The 20,804-nt window shown below is 42.3% G+C and overlaps 1 protein-coding gene across 2 annotated transcripts in view; it reads right to left on the bottom strand.

Annotated features, from left to right (window-relative positions):
• Positions 1-1,922: 1,922 nt before the first annotated feature.
• Positions 1,923-20,804, bottom strand: part of TNFRSF17 (TNF receptor superfamily member 17) — a 41,188-nt gene continuing 22,306 nt past the window's right edge. For both annotated transcript variants that reach the window (XM_040441654.1, XM_040441655.1), the window contains one exon: positions 1,923-2,789. In XM_040441654.1, coding sequence (XP_040297588.1) covers positions 2,512-2,789 — 278 coding nt within the window. In that variant the 3' untranslated portion in view covers positions 1,923-2,511. The remainder of the gene's footprint in view (positions 2,790-20,804) is intronic.

The following is a 20,804-nucleotide window of genomic DNA, read 5'->3' as shown; positions in this document are numbered from 1 at the left end:
TCTACCCCCATATTGGTATGACCACCCTCCCTCCACCCAAATCCTAGCTTCAATACTCCTTCAGCCATCTAACCATTCTTTCCCCCAGTACAACTGCACCTGTTCCTATTGTAGTTAGGAACAGACCCTACAATAGAACAGGCTGCACATAAATGGGAAGGGTGCAGCTGACAGAAAAGTCAGCCCAATTCTTCATGAACCCAAACCCTTCCTTCCTGAGCCAGTAATTTAACTCGCTAAGGCTACTTTCACACTAGCGTTTTTGCTGGATCCGGCAGGGTTCAGCAAAAACGCTTCCGTTACTCATAATACAACCGTCTGCATCCGTTATAAACGGATCCGGTTGTATTATCTTTAACATAGCCAAGACGGATCCGGCATGAACTCCATTGAAAGTTAATGCTGGACGGATCCGTTTTCTATTGTGTCAGATTATGTCAGAGTTACTCATTGACTTGCATTGTGGGTCATGACGGATCAATCTTGCTCCTCATCCCATGACGGAAAGAAAACCGCAGCCTGAACAGAATGCATTTTGGAGCATTCAGTTCTGTTCAGTTACGTGTTGTCCCCATTGACAATGAATGGGAACAAAAACGGAAGCGTTTTTTTACGGTATTGAGACCCTATGACGGGAATCACATTGAACATGGTGTCTAAGCTAAAGCTTCAAAGCTCAGAATGAGCAGGAATTTAAATGAATGAAATACAAGTTATAATGAATCTTTTCCCACAGTGTGTATATATATATATATATATATATATATATATATATATCAGCTCCTCCTGCTCTATAACATGCTGCCTGCGGAATATTTTAAATTTTCATGGTAACAGGTTCCCTTTAAGAAGTGGCAAATGGAAACCCTGGATAAATCAAATATATTCAAAGTTAGAACTCTAGGAAGGGAATGTTAAAATAAAAATATAATGCATACCCTGTTGATATGCTGAAAGTCATGATTATTAATCAGGAGTGGGCCTCCACTTGAAGGAGTTGTCTGTAAGGATACAGGGTGTAAAATGATGTAAAAAAATATAAAAGAAGGATTACTCAGATCACTGATTCCCCACCACTGATGTTCTCTGCTTCCTGGTCCAGGCTCAACACACAGAAAATGGCTGGAGATGCCTACTCAGCCAATGACTGGCCACAGCTGTGACCCGCCTAAGCCAGTCATTGGCTGACCAGGCCATACCTCCCAAAATTGCAAAGAGGGACAATTTATGCCGATAACTCCGCCCAAAGCATAATTACTGACTCAATTATGTCACAACTGCAGCGGCTGGGGATGGTTAGGTGAGTGTAAGTTCCTTTATTTTTTTACAGCATGTGGAGCCCCTGGGACAATTTGTTTCTTGCACTTCAATATCCATTTAAATATTAGCTTATAAATCATCTGTTCTGGTCTAATATACAGGTAGAAACCATACAGATAGTTTAGTAGATTTGTTAATGCACATTTAAGCATTAAAGAGGACCTTTCACCAGAAGAAAGTATCTAAACTAACTATACAGACGTGTAGAGCGGCGCCCATGGATCCCCCTGCACTTACTGTTATCCCCGGGCGCCGCTCCGTTCTCCGGTTATAGCCTCCGGTATGTTCGTAGTTAGGCTCCACCCAGGGGAACCTGCCGCGGTCTCCTTCTTCTATGCTGTAGCGCTGGCCAATCGCAACGCTCAGCTCATAGCCTGGCTATGAGCTGAGCGCTGCGATTGGCCAGCGCTACAGCATAGGAGAAAGAGACGCCGGCAGGTTCCCCTGGGTGGAGCCTAACTACGAACATACCGGAGGCTATAACCGAAGAACGGAGCTGCGCCCGGGGATAAAAGTAAGTGCAGGGGGATCCCTGGGCGCCGCTCTACACGTCTGTATAGTCAGTTTAGATACTTTCTTCTGGTGAAAGGTCCTCTTTAATTCCTAAGATCAAAAAGAGGGACATTTAAGGATCAAAGAGGGACAGAGGGACTTGGGTCAAAAAGAGGGACTGTCCCTCCAAAAGAAGGACACTTAGGAGGCATGGAGCAGGCATCTCCTATTACTTCCTGTGTGGTGATCCCAGACCAGGAAACAGAGACCAGCAGAGACCCAAATGACGTCAATGGGGGATCAGTGAGGAGAGTAATGCTTCTTTCATTTTTAACAACATTTTGCCTCTTCCAGAAAGTTATCCTGCCCGACAATGCCTTTAAAGCAGGGACATAGATAGGGGGACTACTGGGGCACGAGCCATGATCAAGGATGAGGCACGGATGGTTGCGGTGAATTGTTATTTTGCCCTAGATGAAGGAAAGCCTAGCTACAGCTCTGTACAAAGGATGTGGATCATAACTGATGTGCATTTCAGATCTTTTTGTAAAAGATCGTAGTATGAGGTAACACATCACAAAATGGCCTCCTGACAATGGTAGTCACATAGCTGTTATGTCCTAGCATATATACACATTCAACAGGCACAAAGCTCTTGGTGTCGTCTAGTGTCTCAATCAATGACAGAGAGATGTGAGATTATATTTCCACAAAAGCGTCACCCCTCACACCTGGGCCAGGATTAAGACAAGCAGATGTTTTTGTGGTGACGAGAATAGCAGCTCCTTCCTCTACCGCCGGCAAAGGAAACAGATAATCAGACAGAGCGTTGTCATAAATATTGGCACCCACTGGGTTGTCCACATCTTCGTTCTCTGCCACTGGTTTCTTTAGTTCATCACATGAGGCCTGTTCTAAATCCGCACCTTTAATCCTGCTTTTAGTTGTACTCTTGCCACAGGCCTCGCCAAAAGAATCTGAAAACACAATTGTACATGGTAAGTATCTTAATCAAACCTTTAGGGCTCTTTCACACAAGCTGTTGGATGCTGTGTGAAAGGCCTCATGCACACGATCGTTTTTTTTTGCGGTCCGCAAAACAGATTTCCGTTGTTCCGTGATCTGTGACCGTTTTTTCTTCCGTGGGTCTTCCTTGATTTTTGGAGGATCCACGGACATGAAAAGTGAAAAAAAAAAACTAAGTCAAGTTTGCATTGAAAATGATAGGAAAAATGGACACCCATCACGGACACGGACGCGGATGACTATCTTGTGTGCATCCGTGATTTTTCACGGACCCATTGACTTGAATGGGTCCGTGAACCGTTGTCCGTGAAAAAAATAGGACAGGTCCTATTTTTTGCACGGACTGGAAAAACGGATCACGGACGCGGAAGCCAAACGGTGCATTTTCCGATTTTTCCACGGACCCAATGAAAGTCAATGGGTCAGCGAAAAAAAATGGAAAACGGAACAACGGCCGCGGATGCACACAACGGTCGTGTGCATGAGGCCAAAGAGTGCCAAGCCGCGTTCTGGACAGCACAGACACGGAGCATTAACATGATTGATAATGCTCTTTGCCTCTCTGTGATCTTTTTACTACAAAATCACGGTGACAACTTTATCTCACTGTGATTTTGTAGTAAAAAGATCACAGAGAGGCAAAGAGCATTATCAATCATGTTACTGCTTCATGTCTCTGCTGTCCGGAACGGGGCTTGGCTCTCTTTCCCGCCCTTACAAGAGCCCTTACAAAAGCAAATCAGATAGTAAGAACTTAGTAAAATATTGAGATTGGGACAACCTCTACTCTACGAGTGTCCCGATTGTTTAGATAATTTTATAAAATTGGCCACACATGAGTAAATTGGAGAAGTACAAAGATAAAGTTTGAGAATTATGGTTTTACTGTTTTATTGAAGGCAGCCATATGGACCATAAAAACAATAGACTGGAAGGGACCTAATTGACTTCTATGGGAGATTTTTCTAAGAATGATCTGTGACCTGTAAAGAGGTCAGGAGGGAGTAGATAAGCTGTCACATCACCTATCGTGAATTATGAATCTTGTTTATCTATATATGGGTGATATCTGCCATTGTAATTATGCCTGTGATGATAATGAGATGGCTACTGAAAAGTTAGTTTTTACATTTTGTAGGCCCTGTGGTCAGTGATAAAACTGCATGATTTTAGGACTTTAAATATAGATATTAACATAGGGGGAAAAAATCACCAAAAAGTAAAAAAAAGAGAAAAAGAAAAAAAGTAAAAGTGATTTAAACAATAGGACATGTTTATAGCTGAGCAAATCAATTTTAATGAAACAAAGTTGTTCAGAATCAGCACAACTCTAGCCATTTTCTGATGGCACATTCCATTTAACCCCTTTACTACCGAGCAACTTTTCACCTTAAATCCAAGGCCGATTTTTGAAAATCTGACATGTGTCACTTTATGTGGTAATAACGTTAAAACACTTTTACTTATCCAGGCCATTCTGAGACTGTTTTCTCGTCACATATTGTACTTCATGACAGTGGTAAAATTGAGTCAAAAAATGTAATTTTTATTTATAAAACAAATACCAAATTTACCCAAAATTTTGATTTTTGTTTTGTAGATTTTCCATTTTAATCTTTTTTTTTTCCCACTGACAAAGCAAGGGTTAACAGCCAAACAAAACTCAATATTTATTGCCCTGATTCTGTCGTTTACAGAAACACCCCATATGTGGTCGTAAACTGCTGTACAGGCAGACGGCATTGCGCAGAAGGAAAAAAACATATGGTTTTTGGAAAGCAGATTTCACTGGGATAATTTTAAGCTGCCATGTCACATTTGAAGACGCCCTGATGCACCCCTAGAGTATAAACTCCAAAAAAGTTACCCCATTTTAGAAAATACACCCCTCAAGGTATTCAAAACAGATTTTACAAACTTTGTTAACCCTTTAGGTGTTTCACAAGAATTAAAGGAAAATGGAGATGAAATTTCAGAATTTCACTTTTTTGGCAGATTTTCCATTTTAATAAAAAAATTTCCACTAACAAAGCAAGGGTTAACAGCCAAACAAAACTTAATATTTATTGCCCTGATTCTGTAGTTTACAGAAACACCCCATATGTGGTCGTAAACTGCTGTACGGGCACACGGCAGGGCGCAGAAGAAAAGGAACGCCATATGGTTTTTGGAAAGCAGATTTCACTGGGATAATTTTAAGATGCCATGTCACAATTGAAGACCACCTAATGCACTCCTAGAGTAGAAACTCAAAAAATGACCCCATTTTGGAAACTACGGGATAAAGGTACTTTCACACTAGCGTTATTCTTTTCCTGCATTGAGTTCCGTCCTAGGGGCTCAATACCGGAAAAGAACTTATCAGTTTTATCCTAATGCATTCTGAATGGAGAGCAATCTGTTCAGGATGCATCAGGATGTCTTCAGTTCAGTCTTTTTGACTTTTCAGGATGGAGATAATACCGCAGCATGCTGCGGTTTTATCTCTGTCCAAAATTCCGGAATGCCGGATCTGGCATTTTTTCCCATTGAAATGCATTAATGCCAGCTCTGGCTCCGAGTGTTTCGGCAAAACGGATCCGGCATTGTGGTCTGCGCATGCTCAGACCTCAAAAAATTAGAAAAATAAATAAATGCCGGATCGGTTTTTCCCGGATGACACCGGAGAGATGGATCCGGCATTTCAATGCATTTGTCATACAGATCAGGATCCTGATCCGTCTGACAAATGCCATCAGTTTGCATACATTTTGACGGAACTGCCTGCCGGAATCCTCTGCCGCAAGTGTGAAAGAACCCTAAGGTGGCAGTTTTGTTGGTACTATTTTCGGGTACATGTGATTTTTTGTTGCTCTATGTTGCACTTTTTGTGAGGCAAGGTAACAAAAAATAGCTGTTTTGGCACCGTTTTTATTTTTTGTTATTTACAGTGTTCATCTGACAGGTTAGATCATGTGCTATTTTTTATTTTTTTACTAGTTTTGCTAGCTTTATTGGTTGCAAAATATGGCAAGAAACAAATAAAAATTTACAAACGAGCATTAAGGCTAGGGATACATGGCAGTCCATATAATGGATTTGAATGTGTCACAATGCGATGCACCAAGATAGTCACAAAAAAAGATCCATCCAAGTTGGATTTTGGACACTGTCGCATCAGTAGGCCGCATTGTGACACCATTGAAATACATTACAAGTAGTGTCACGCAACAAATGTTGCCGTGTGTCCTGTCGCCATGCATCCCAAGCCTAAAGGGAAGCGTAGATCAAGCAGGACATGGGTGGGATACTAGTCATGGGATTCCCCCATTGTGTATTTGTCGAAGAGGTATTTTTATAGAGAAGGTTGTTACGGACGTGACAATACCAAATATGACTACTTTTTTGGTTGTTTGTTTCAGTTTCACATAATAAAGCATTTAAAAAATATATATATGTCTCCATATTGTGAAAGCCATAGTTTTTTTTATTTTTTGGGCGACTGTCCTATGTAGGGGCTCATTTTTCGTGGGATGAGATGACGGTTTGATTGGTACTATCTTAGGGCGCATATGACTTTTTGATCGCTTGCTATTGCACTTTTTGTGATGTAAGGTGACAAAAAATGGCTTTTTTTACACCGTTTAAAAAAAAAAAAATTATGGTGTTCACCTGAGGGGTTAGTTCATGTGATATTTTTATACAGCAGGTTCTTACAGATGTGCCGATACCAAATATGTATACGTTTTGAAATTTATTTATGTTTTACACAATAACAGCATTTTTGAATAAAAAAAAATCATGTTTCAGTGTCTCGATATTCTGAGAGCCATAGTTTTTTTTTTTTGGAGGCGATTTTTTTAGGTAGGGTCTCATTTTTTGCGGGATGAGATGACGGTTTGATTGGTACTATTTTGGGGTGCGTATGACTTTTTGATCGCTTGCTATTACACTTTTTGTGATGTAAGGTGACAAAAAATAGCTTTTTTGACACCGTTTTTAGTTTATTTTTTTTATGGTGTTCACCTGAGGGGTAAGTTCATGTGATATTTATATAGAGCAGGTCGTTACGGACGTAGAAATACCTAATATGTATACTTTTTTTTATTTATGTAAGTTTTACACAATGATATAATTTTTTTAACAAAAAATAAAATCATGTTTTAGTGTCTCCATTGTCTGAGAGCCATAGTTTTTTCAGTTTTTGGGCGATTGTCTTAGGTAGGATATCATTTTTGTGGGATGAGATGACGGTTTGATTGGCACCATTTTGGGGTGCATATGACTTTTTTATCGCTTGGTATTACACTTTTTGTGATGTAAGGTGACAAAAAATGGCTTTTTTTACACCTTTTAAAAAAAAATTTTTTACGCTGTTCACCTGAGGGGTTAGTTCATGTGATATTTTATACAGCAGGTTCTTACAGACGTGCCGATACCAAATATGTATACGTTTTTAAATTTATTTATGTTTTACACAATAATAGCATTTTTGAATTAAAAAAAATCATGTTTCAGTGTCTCGATATTCTGAGAGCCATATTATTATTTTTTTGGGCGATTTTCTTAGGTAGGGTCTCATTTTTTTGCGGGATGAGATGACGGTTTGATTGGTACTATTTTAGGGTGCGTATGACTTTTTGATCGCTTGCTATTACACTTTTTGTGATGTAAGGTGACAAAAAATAGCTTTTTTGACAACGTTTTTAGTTGTTTTTTTTTTACGGTGTTCACCTGAGGGGTTAGTTCATGTGATATTTATATAGAGCAGGTCGTTACGGACGTAGACATACCTAATATGTATACTTTTTTTTATTTATGTAAGTTTTACACAATTATATAATTTAAAAAATAAAATAAAATCATGTTTTAGTGTCTCCATTGTCTGAGAGCCATAGTTTTTTCAGTTTTTGGGCGATTGTCTTAGGTAGGATATCATTTTTGTGGGATGAGATGACGGTTTGATTGGCACCATTTTGGGGTGCATATGACTTTTTTATCGCTTGGTATTACACTTTTTGTGATGTAAGGTGACAAAAAATAGCTTTTTTTTAGACCGTTTTTTTTTTTACGGTGTTCATCCAATGGGTTAGGTAATGTGGTATTTTTAAAGAGCAGGTTGCTACGGACGCGGCCATACCTAATATGTCTACTTTTTTCTTTTTTTTTTTACATTTAACACAATAAAAGCATTTTTGAAACAAAAAAAAAATCATGTTTTAGTGTCTCCATAGTCTGACAGCCATAGTTTTTTAATTTTTTGGGCGATTGTCTTAGATTGTCTGAATTTTTAGAGAAAACAATGGCAGAAATGCGTAGTGAAATATACAATACTAAGCAATGAGTTTAGGACAACCCCTAAAACAATAGGAACAGTGTATAGAAAATGAAGCAAAAAAATGTCAGGAAACATTAGAAACAACAGAAAAAAAACAAGAGGGAGAGAGGTGGGGAGGGGAGGCAGGGTACAGACGAATGCGCTTGCGACAGATAGGCATCCCGGAACTCGTCAGAAGTGCGGAACGTCTCCCAAGGGCTCCACGCCTTTGTGTAACGGGCAACGTCCAGCGGGGTGATACAGATTAGGTCCTCCATCCTCTGGTGGAGAGCAATTTCCTCGAACCACTCCTTCAGTAAGGGGGGGGGGGGGAAGGTGATTTCCAATGACGGGGGATAACCGTTTTTGCAGCTTGAAGCATATATTTCAGAAGAGAGGCCTTATAAGCTGGGATAGTCAGGTCTAAGATGAACAACAAGAGGGATTCAGGAGTGTTAGGTATAGGAATCCCTGTCACTGTCCGTGTGATTTTGTGTACTGAGTCCCAGAAAGGACGCAGGTTGAGGCATTGCCACCAGACGTGGATCATGGTGTCTTCCTCTGACAGACATCTCCAGCATCTATCGGATACAGACGGGAACCATTTATGTAAAAGAGGGGGCACCCTGTACCACCTGGAGGGGACCTTTTAGTTTGTTTCCTGCGCCTTTGTGGAAATCAGCGCCTTGTGGGTCAAGAAGAAGGCTCTCTTCCACTGAGAAGGGGTGAGTTGGACGCCTAAGTCGCGTTCCCAGGCTTGGCAAAAGGGGGGAAGGTGGGAAGAGTGTTGCAGTATGAGCAGGTTATATATAGTGGCGATGTCCCTAAATACCGCCGATGGGGCTAAGCACATTTGTTCAAACGCAGTAAGGGCTCTAGACAGAACATGGGTTTTGCGCATGGATGAGTAGAAGTGTTGAAGTTGGAGCTACTCAAAAGTGTGTCTAGGGCTAGTAGCAGAAGGTTCTATTAGCTGATTAAGGGATTTTAAAGATGACCCGCTAAGGACGTGACAAAATCGGAGAGGGCGCAAGCCTGTGCCTGTCAGAAAGGGACGAGAGGAGCTTCCAGGCGGGAAGTCAGGGTGATCTGTGATTGGGGTTAGAGGACCCGTAGCATCAATGAGGGAAAGGCGGCTATGTATGGAGGCGAGTATTGCGAGGGTATGGTTGACCGTGAAAGAGGGGCTTGGGGCAGAGACGCTAGACGACCCGATCAACCAAGGAAGCGCCGAGAGCGAGGTAGGGGAGGAATCCCGTGCCATGTGGACCCATATCTTAGTGGAGTCCACTCTCAGCAGATCTAGAAGTCTAGCATACGCCATGGAATAATAATACAATCTACAGTCCGGCAGACCCCCCCCCCCCCCCCCCCGACTCCTTGGACCTAGTCAGTATTTCATATTTCGTCCATGGCCTGCCTGGGGCCCACAAAAAACGCGTAAAGCATCGTTTCAACTGTAACCAGTAGGTTGAGGGCAATCGGATAGGGATGGTCTGCAAGAGGTAGATCAGCTTTGGCAGTAAGTTCATCTTCAGGATACTGACCCTGCCGAACCATGAGAAGTCGCGGCAATGCCAGGAGTCCAGATCCGCCTGGAACCGCCGGAGAAGCGGAGAGAAGTTCATTTGAAAGAGCTGGGAGAGGTCCGCCGAGACTTTTATGCCCAGATACTTTATTCCTGCGGCGGCGGCCAGGTGAAAGGGAACGAGGGTTTAAGGGAGGAAACTAATTCCTGAGACAAGGAGACGTTCAGGGCCTCGGACTTGGACATATTTATTTTAAAGTTCGTCCATTCGCCGAAACCAGTGAGTTTGCGGAGTAAGGGCGGGAGCACAATACGTGGGTTGGTTATGTACAATAAAAGGTCGTCCGCAAAGGCTGCGCATTTATGCTCCACGCTACCTATCCTGACTCCAGCAATATCCGGATTTTCACGGATAGAAGCAAGGAGATGCTCCATTACTAATACATATAGGAGGGGGGATAATGGGCAGCCTTGACGCGGATGAGGAAGGGAGGGGAATATGTGCCATTGATCTTAACGCGAGCAGAGGGTTGCTGGTATAGACTGAAGATTTTCCCCATGAAGTCCGGGCCTATCCCCAATCCCGAAAGGGCAGTTCGAATCGCTTGCCAGGAAACTCGATCGAAGGCTTTTTCCACGTCAAGGGATAAGATCATAAGGGGGGTGTTGGTAGATTTCGCGTGGTGGACGATGTCTAGTGTTCTGAGGGTGTTATCACGGGCTTCCCTCCCGGGGGTAAAGCCTACCTGGTCAGGGTGTATCAAAAAGGGCAGGAACGTATTTAGTCTGTTGGCAAGCAGTTTGGCGAATAACTTAAGGATCACATTCAGCAAAGAAATGGGACGATAGCTGGCGCAGAGGTGTGAGTCCTTGTCGGGCTTGGGGATGACTGCAATGTGGGCCATGGTAGATTGCGCAGGCAAAATGGCATCCAGAGGACACAGCATTGAAGACCTTCAACAGAAAGGGAGTGAGAGGAGCCGAAAAAGACTTATAGAAACTGGCGGTAAATCCGTCAGGACCTGGGCTCTTACCACCTGGTAAGGACTTGATCACACCCTGTAACTCCGTTTCTGTGAACGGGGCCTCTAAGCGCCAGTTGTTCAGTAGACAATTTAGGGCCACGAGATAGTGAATCGGGGGTCAGGTCAACCTCCGCATCATGGGGGCAAGCAAGGTTATACAATCGGGAGTAAAAAGTGTGGAAGGAGGAGGCGATTTCCTCATTAGTGTGCACCATGTGGCCCATTGGATTTTTGACAGCAGGGACATGGGAAGCGGCAATATGGCCTCTGAGAGCCCTCGCAAGCAGATGTCCGCATTTATTGCCATACTCGTAAAATTTACTGCGACAGGTTTGGATCATCCGTTTGTAGGACGCTTCCAGAAGGCGTCGCGCGTCAGGGAACAGGAAACCGGGGCATGGTCAGACCAAAGGATATTGCCGATGGTCGCGGAAACCATCCACGAGAAGGCGGGTTGCTGGACAAGGATATAATCTATTCTGCTATATGAGGAGTGGGGAGCTGAAAAAAAGGTGTAATCTCTATCTGCGGGATGGTGAATGCGCCATGGGTCATACAGTTGTACTTGGAGCAGTGCTCTTTTCACCTTTTTGATGGCAGCATAAGAGAGGGAGGCCCTACCTGAGGATTTGTCGAGCGTGGGGTCGAGAGTGAGATTAAGGTCACCGCAGAACACGAGCGTTCCATGAATCAGGGGCAGGACCTTGTCCACTAAATCCGTGATAAAGGGGACCTGATGGCAATTAGGGGCGTAAGAGTTGAGAATGGTGAATTCCCGTCCGCCTATAAGAAGTGTGAGGATCAAGTATCGCGCCCCAGGGTCAGCAACGCATTCCAGCACCTGGTGAGCCAGAGATTTGTGTATCGCTATGGCGACTCCTTTAGATTTGCTCTCAGCATTATTCGCAAGGTGCCAGGACGTGTAGTGCCTGTGGCGGATGGTAGGGGCCTTACCTTCTTTGAAGTGGGTTTCTTGGAAACATACAATCTGTGCCCTTTGGCGGTGGAAGTGATGGAGGACCTGGGATCTCTTCTCAGGAGCGTTGAGGCCTTTCACGTTGAACGACGCAATCTTGAGTGGAGTCATATCTGTAGCAAAGGGAGGCCTGTCGGTCCGGAACCCGGAGAGGAGACTTGCTGGGCAAAGAGAAGGGGTAAATCACCCTGTGAGGCTGCTAGGGCAGACCGATGGTCGGGCTCTACCCTTTTTGACCGTTTTCCCCATCTGGAGAGGCTGGGTGCAGATGGATTTCGCCAGGGATGCAGAGGAGCTCAGGGAGAGCACGTCTTCACTCTCTCATGGCTGGCCACGCCCCCCAGGGGCTCATTTTTTGCAGGATGAAGTGATGGTTAGATTGGTACTATTTTAAGGGCATATGCCTTTTTGATCGCTTGGTGTTGCAGTGATGTAAGGTGCCAATTTTTTTTTTTTTTAGCACAGTTTATGGCCTGGTACCTGGCACCGCCTCCAGTGCCTTGTGTAAAATAAGGTCGTAGCTGTCACAAAATCAAAAATATATTGGAGTTTTATATATATTTTATTATGGAATAGAGCGCAACTTGCGCATGCGCTATGGTGTGCCATCGCGCTGTGCTCAGGTGAATCCTTCCCCATGGTTACAGCCGGCCGCGCGTCTTCGCTTGACTCGCGACCACGTGACGTCTGTTTCGCCATCTTGTGCGCGGTCACGTGACTTTCTTGTCATGTGACATTCGCTAGCCTGGGGGAGGGTTTGAGCACCGTCGTGATGATTGCTTCCGTATCATCTCAGGTATGCGCTCTGATTATTTCCAGGTGTACTCCATTTGAGACCTATATATTACCCCACATTTTTTGTTTCTATTGCCTCCTGACGAAGCTATTTTGTCGAAACACGAGTCGAGGGTGTTTGCTGTACAGGGCGTATTGGACCACCTTCACTGTGGGTATTCACATGTATTATTGATTTATCATCTGTTGTTATTTTTTATACCGTCTCACTATTTATTTTGTTAACTATTATTATCTCTTCTGTGAGTGCTGGCTTTGGACTACATGCCTACATGCTTTAGGCTATTTAGCCTTTCATATCTGGCCGGACAAGTGATTGCACACGTTTTCATGATATATATACATATACATTATGTTTCTACTCCTGATTGGGGTAGTGTGGCTTGTAGTTTAAATATATTGGCGCTCACAGATGATATCAATTGGGATATTGTTACACTCTATTGAACCTTTATTGTGAACATACTGGCCTAATCCATATACCCTGTATTGGCTCTGTCTCTGTAGCAAACTTGTTCAGGGCTTTATTTTTATCTGTCCCTTTATTTCTTTATTATGTTTCGTTCAAATATGTGATTTAAATAAATTAGACTTTTTAACTAATTGTCTATTTATCCTTTGGAGTTATTGGCATTTCTATATGGATTGACAAAATAAAAAAATGCCTGGAACAAAAAAACTTTTGCTTTAGTTTCTGATTTTAGATAGAAATTCTCATAATGTATTATTTTCTTTGCAGTTTGTACTGGAGGTGTGGCTGCCTCCCCAGTCGTGCACTCCCTCCAGCTCGTCTGTCCCACAGGTTGATTTTAATCAGTGTTAGTATTTAGCCTGGCCTGCTCCCCCCCACTCACTGAGGCCATCTGGCACCAGGAGAGAGATAGTGTGTGGACTCTCATTGCAGTCCTTGGTGACCATGTGGCGCCAGGGGTGGGGTGGAGTGAGCCCGGCGTGCATGCTGGTAACTGCTTTCCCTGGATGTAATGGAGGCCATTTTGGCACTGAAAATGACAGAAATTCAGGCGGATCCGGCATGTAAGTGGAACCTACACTTTCTGAATTTTATGATAGCCGCTATGGCACATAACAGGTATATTTAGTGTTAGGAACCCGTCTAACTAGAGATTGCCTTGACGTTCGGCAGGCGGGCTCAAATAATTTTGTACAAAATGATTTGCTAAGTATCTCTAACTTATTAGTTCAGCATTTGCTAATAGGATGCAATTTTGTACTTTATTTGATTTGCAGTGAGCTGTTGCATTGCTTATTTTGTTTAACAGTCTTGTTCTCAGCCATAGCAACGTGCCCCTGCGCATTGGGATGTGCTGACTGACCCCCTTTTCTTTGCAATTAAAATGTACATGTACTGTGCAAAAGTTTTCTGTGTGTGTGGAAAAAATGCTGCTTTCAAAAATAGAAGTGTTTAAATTTAAATTTATTCTCTAGAAGGACAACAACCCCAAACATATAACGGCATTAACCCCTTCATGACTTTTGTTGTATATATACAGCACAGTGGGAAGGAAGACCCACCCCTTACTGTTACAGCATGACGATCAGGTAGGCACAGGAGCTCTGCTTGCCCCATTAGTACAGCCAGGGTTGACAATCAGAATTTTTCTTTTTACTGGACAAGTTATCCCAAAATCACAGACAGCCCAAAATTTTTTAGAGACGAATTGGAAAACCATAATGGATGATAAATATTATAAGTAGTACATGTATATAACTCAATATACTGATAACACCTCATTACCAGCATTTACTGTAAGCTGCAAAATGATGACAATTACCACCAAAATAATCTAGTCAACTACCACCAACCTCAAAAAAATCACGGACATGTTTATTTTTTTTTCACGGACATAGCAAAAAATTCTCCTGTTTTTATGGACTGCCCAGAAATTTCTGGACGGTTGGCAACCCTGAGTACAGGGGCCTGGCTGTTACTGACAGCTAGGACTCAGCTGAAACCTCCAATGACGGTGGTTTAACGACTTAGATGCGGCAGTCAATGATGACTGCCGATCTAAGCGGTTTACAGAGGGAGGTAACTCCCTTTCTCAGCCCATTGGTTACCCACGACACTATTCCGGGATTCTGATGATTGCTATGGCAGACTTACAAAGGTGTCAGGGCCTGCCAACTATGGAAGGCTATGAGGATCAACCCCAAGCAGGGTCTCTTAGTTACAATGCATTGTAAAAGTGATCAGACCCTCAAAAGTAGAAGTCCTCTAGTGGGACAAAAATAAAAAGATAGAAAATAACAGTTTTAAGTAAAAAAAAAAGTGCCTATTTTTGCTCAAAAATAGAAAAAGAAAATACACGTAGCTATTGCCGCGTCCGTAAACACCAGTTCCATCAAAATATCATCATATGATCTACCCTGTCTGGTGAACACCATGAAAAGTATACATAAACGTTTTGCACGTACAGCCATTTTTTTGGTCACCAACCTTGCAAAAATCTGAATATTACATGATCAAAAAGTGGTACGACCCTAAAATGGTACCAATGAAAACATCACACCATCCTGCAAAACAAACAAGCCCTTACATTAGACCGTAGTCAGAAAAATGTAAAACAATATGGCCCTCAGAAAATGGCAACACAAAAACATGATTTAAAAAAAATGTTTTTATTGTGTAAAAGTAGTAAACCTTTTTGTTAAATTAAATAAAATTGGTTTCTTTGTAATCGGAGTGACCAGCAGAATAAAGTTAATGTCATTTTTCCTGCATGGTGAATGCCGCAATAACAATACCCAAAAAGCAATGGTGAAATTGCTGACTTTTCTTTATCCTGCTTCCCAAAATGTGAAACAAATAGCAATCAAAAAGTTGTATGTACCCCAAAATAGTACCAATGATAATAACTAGGGTTGAGCGAATCGAAGTATCCGTAGTGGACTTTGATCTGAATTTCAGGGAATATTCGGTTTACCGCAAAGCTGAATTTCCTCATGTTTCTTGATAATGAATCAACTTTCCCTGAAATTATCCATTTGAGTGCGAAGAAGCCAGTGTGGCCATCTTGATTGAAGTTCCCTCACAAAACCTTGTGCGTGGTGACGTATGATGTTATCACGCCGCCCAGCATCATGACGTCATCAGGCACCATACAAGATTTTGTGCGGGATAAGGTGAGTTATCCACTCAAATGGATAAGGTGAGTTTTATTATTATTTTTTAATTGTCTAACCCCTGAAAGCCCTCATTTTTAATCTCAGATGCTGCGATCAGTGATGAACGCGGCATCTGAGAGGTTTAATGACGGGATGGTGCAGTCTCTGCCCACCTGGTCATTGCACCCTGTACTTATAAATAAATGCGCTTTGTGACTAAGTAATTTATCACAAAGCAAATTTCTTTGTGAAATTCAGTGAAACAGCCGAATCAGATTTTTGTAAACCTTGCTCAACACTAATAATAGCAACTCATCTCGTAAAAAATAAGCACTCATACAGGTGAGTCAAGAGAACAATAAAAATGTATGGTTCTCAAAAATTGCTGTATTGGTACGCAAGAAGCTGTGTGACATGGTGCCCGTAAAACAATCCATCAAAATCTACGTTGCATAAGCCAAAAGGTGGTCTTTGCCTTCTGAACCCTACAGCCTCCTCAGCAGTTTATGTCTACATCAAGGGCATTACCGTGCTCAGTAGAACCCACCCAACAATTTAAGGGGTGGGTTGTGAGTCTCAGATGGTACAAGCTGCCCACAACACACTGGGCATTGAAATGCCATATCTGCTGAAAACTTACAATTTTCATTTTGCACCATCCCCCTACATTTGGTGTGCTCACTCCACTGCTTGATAAAAAAACTTGAAGAGTGTAGATTCCAAAATCGTGTCACATATGGAAGGTTTCCACTGTACGGCTACCTCAGGGACTCTGCTAATATGATGTAGGTGCCGAAAACCAAATTGCAGTTTTCACTTTGCTGTGCAATCATTTGTGAAAAATACCTTTGGGGTCAAAATGCTCACTACGCCCCTTGGCAAATTCTGAGACGGGTGTGGTGTCTAAAATAGGGTCACGTCTTTGGGTTTCTTTTTTTTTATTTCACCTCAGAGCCTCTGCTGTTTTTGTCAATTTCTGTATAAATCATAAAACTGGCCCTCAAATTTACATGGTTCTCTTTCTCTTCTGAACCCTACAGTGTGCCTTAAAAGCAGCTTTTGACCACATAGGAGATAGTCGTACTTGTGAAAATCATGTACCAAAATTTGGGGTGCCTTTTTTCCTGTTACCACTTGTGAAAATGAAACATTAATGTAATTTTTAATTTCAGGTTTCAATTTATAAAAAAAATACTATGAAAAACCTCTGGGGTCAAGTCAATCACTAAACCCTTAGGTGAATTCCTTGAAGGGTTTAGTTTACAAAATGTGGTATGTTTTTGGGGTATTACACTGTACTGGTACCTCAGGGGCTCTGCAAATGTGAGATGGCACTTGAGAACCATTCCAGTGAACATCTCCCTCCAAAAGCCAAATAATGCTCCTTCCCTTTGAGCCCTGCAGTGTGCCAATACAGCAGTTTATGACCACATATGCCATATTAATGAGAAAACAGATAACAAAGGGAGGTGTTTTTTCTCCTGTTACCCCTTGTGAAAATGAAAAATTTGCAGCAAAAGCAACATTTACTTTCATTTTCACAGCCAAGTGTTTCTAAGTTCTAGAAAATACTTGTTGGGTCAAGCTTGTTGCATCTTTGAGGGGTGTAATTCCAGCAAAATCTGTCCTCCAAAAATCATATGAGCTTCAGCGTAAATGAAGATCAAGGAAGTGATGATATGCAACCCACAGAGTCTTGATCTCAACATCATCCAGTCTGTCTGGGATTACATGAAGATACAGAAAGATTTGAGCAAGCCTACATCCACAGGAGATCTGTGGATAGTTCTGCAAGATGTTTGAAACAACCTCCCTGCCGTTCCTTCAAAAAGTGGAAGTGTACCTACAGGAACTGATGCTGTTCTGAAGGCAAAGGGGTGGTCGCACCAAATACTGATTAAATTTAGATTTCTCTTTTGTTTGCATTTTGTTAATTGATAAAAATAAACTATTAACACTTCTATTTTTGAAAGAATTCTTACTTTGCAGCACTTTTTCCACTCCTGCCTAGAATGTTTGCTAAGTACTGGTGTATGTATATAATATATATAGGTGGTGACCTGTGGATTGGAATCTGATGGATTATTTGTCAAAGTTTCCTCACTGCAGAAGAGAAGTAATGGTTATGCAAATACTGACAGATTTATCATCTGAGAATTTCCAGGGCTTTCGATCTGAGTTACCTGAAAATATCAAAAGCTGTACTGGGTGCTTTCAGATGAGCCTTATTTAGTGAACCTTTTATCTCACATGAGCAATGAAGCCTACTGATCCTGCCAATCATTTTGTGCACATTTAACACACAACTGGCTAGGTAGTTCTTTACACTCCTTAAAACGACAGCATTTGAGTGTTTAATAACCTTACTTTTCACCATCTCAACAGTGGTGTAACCTAGCTGATTTCTGCACATTTCAGAAGTCTACTTTCCTATAATTCTCCAATGGTGAAATAGTATGGTTATTATTTAGTATTATTAGTTATTATTAATAGTAAGGTTATTATTATTTTGTATTATTAGTTGTTATCAATAAGGTTATTTAAAAAATATATAAGACATCTATCTCATCCATCTCATGTACCTAAAATTGCAGTGGCAGCCATAGATAGTTCCTATGAATTAGCTGCTGCTGTATTACTGTTGTGTGTAAGAATACCATAGCCCTAAATAAAGTTTCTTTGCATCTTAGGGTTTATTCACATCACGTTTTTGTCTTACATTTAACATATACAAAAAACATATACGTTAAACGGATGCCTCTGACAGAAGCCATGCAGTGACATCCGTCACCGTAGATCTCCATTGAAAAAAAATATGCATATACGTCTTTTTTACTGGATGTAGTGTACTATGCTTTTGTATCCTTTTTTCCCAACGTATATGTAAAACATAGCCTTAGGGCTTGTTTCTACTGCCGATTTTGTGCACGGATTTGAAATGCACATCAAGGAAGTGCCTTTTTTTGGCGTAGTTTCCACGTTTCCGAATGCTGTTAAGCACAACTGAATATGGCTAATAAGCGAAATTCAAAGAAATCCGAGGGTCATCCTTGGATTTATGCAATGGATTACGTGGCAATTACTCAGATTTTTCCAATGCTTATTTTAACATGTGAACATACAGTTACTAATACAGGTAGGCCCATATTTACCATTATGCCACATAGGTCCAGTGTGTATGAGAGCAACTTGTAAAATTACTCTTTTTTTTGTAACACCCTTTGCCACATCCCACCAGTTTTACTATTGTAAGCATTCAATGGGTGAGGTCATAGATGACTGGTATGTATCACTGAGGCTGCTACTCTCAGTGATATAAGTCCCGGAGGTAGGTTGTGACCAGTGATGCTAGATCACTGAGTTTGTGGTGGAGTTTGGGTCTGGGATTTAGGAGTGACTGTAGAGCTTGGGTGGGAAGGTCACTCCCATACTCCATCCCGGGTGTTCGTACCTCCACCAGGTGGAAAACTAATTAAAAGGCACACTGCCAGAGAGCAGTGTGTGCTGGTCTGAGAGGAAGACACATGGACAAGACCACTATGCAAAGTGGAATCTATAGGTGAAAACCTACAAGCTGGTGAGAAGCCTATATCACCGCATTTTTTGTTATTTCCATGAACTGTTATTTTGTTTGCTGAAGCAAGCCTGTACCGTTTTGCTGTGTATGCCTAATAAACCCTTGGAAAAGAGACTGTCTTAATGGTCCCATCTCACATATGGTGGAGGATGCGGGCAAACTTGGTTGCTTGGTGAATGTCTTGGGTTAAAGCGACAGCAGAATTGCAACAAGAGACTCTTATAATGGAGGCTCTCATTAAACAAATGGTGCAGAGCAATCTGCAGCAGCGACAGGCATTGGAGCAGCAGCAAAGGGCTCATGCAGAGGCTTTACAGGCTCAACAGCAGGTTAATGCACAGCAACAGGAAACTAACTACCTACTGACAGAACAAATTGCGGCCCTAAGAGACGCTGTGACAGCGCAACAAGTGGTGAATGTGGCTAGGCAAAGTTCTGGTGGTGGTGTGCGGAAAACTGTGCAGTCTGCTTACAAATAATGACAACTGAGGATTATTGAGGAGGCTTTTTTTACTGTCTTTGAGCATATTGCAGACAGAGAAAAACTGCCTGTAGATCAGTGGGCTGAAGTGCTGGCTCCATATTTGACTGGAGAGCCACAAAAGGCTTACTATGATGACCTCACCTTACAGGATTCCAAGGACTATCTCAAACTAAAAGTTGAAATACTTGCTCGCCTTTGGGTCAGTCCCGCACTCTCTTTCTGTGCCAGTACAGCGCTGGGTTGCCCAAGGAGATCCCCAGAATGCTGACCAGCTGGTAAACCTTGTGGAGAGGTATACCACAGCAGAGAACCTCCTTGCTGGGGCAGATAAAGTAAAGGCAGCTCCATGTAACCCCTAGGTCTATGCTGAGCCTAATAAGAGGTGGTTTAAACCTGGGGGAGAGAGGGGGCAAGTGCCAGTGGGCAAGAAAAGGGAACCACTAGAAACTGGTTCTAAAGCCGAACCCCGCCATTTTGTTTGTTGGAGGTGTCATAACCCGCCGCACATTGCAGCACACTGTCCAATGACGACTGAACCTATGGGGTGTAATATGGCATGACGGTGCTCCTTGTTTGCACACCCCGTCTGCAGTGCTATACCATACCAGGCAACAGGGCCTCAGATGTGCCAAGTGACTGTCAATGGTAGCCCCCTGACTGCACTACTAGACTCTGGAAGCCTGGTAACGCTTCTCCGAGAGAAACTTTCCCCTGTGTTGCCGGCGCCTGGACAGGTCATGGGGGTGATGTGTGTACATGGAGATGTTAAAGACTATCCTATTTCTCAAGTCACTATAACCACTGAATGTGGGACAGTGTCACATAAGGTTAGCGTGGTGAAAGACTTATTGCATGCAATGATAATAGGGAGGAATCTTCCATTGTTTTGGGAACTGTGGGGTAGCGGTTTCCGCTATCTGTTTTGGTGGGAGATGAGAGTGAGACAAGAGAGTCTGAGCATACCGTACCAGATCTTGATATCACTCAAGGTAATTTTGGGACTGTTTAGTTGAAAGACCCTACCTTAAAAGGTGCCCTAGCAAATGTGACTGTTCTAAATGGTGTTCCCCAAGAGCTGGGTGCTGACAACAGGTATCCGTATTTTGAAGTGCACAACAATCTGTTATATCAGACTGCCAAAGCTCACAATGAGGTGATA

The sequence above is a fragment of the Bufo bufo genome, chromosome 7 (assembly GCF_905171765.1).
Source record: "Bufo bufo chromosome 7, aBufBuf1.1, whole genome shotgun sequence".
Classification (NCBI taxonomy): domain Eukaryota; kingdom Metazoa; phylum Chordata; class Amphibia; order Anura; family Bufonidae; genus Bufo; species Bufo bufo.
This window is presented reverse-complemented; position numbering and strand designations above follow the sequence as displayed.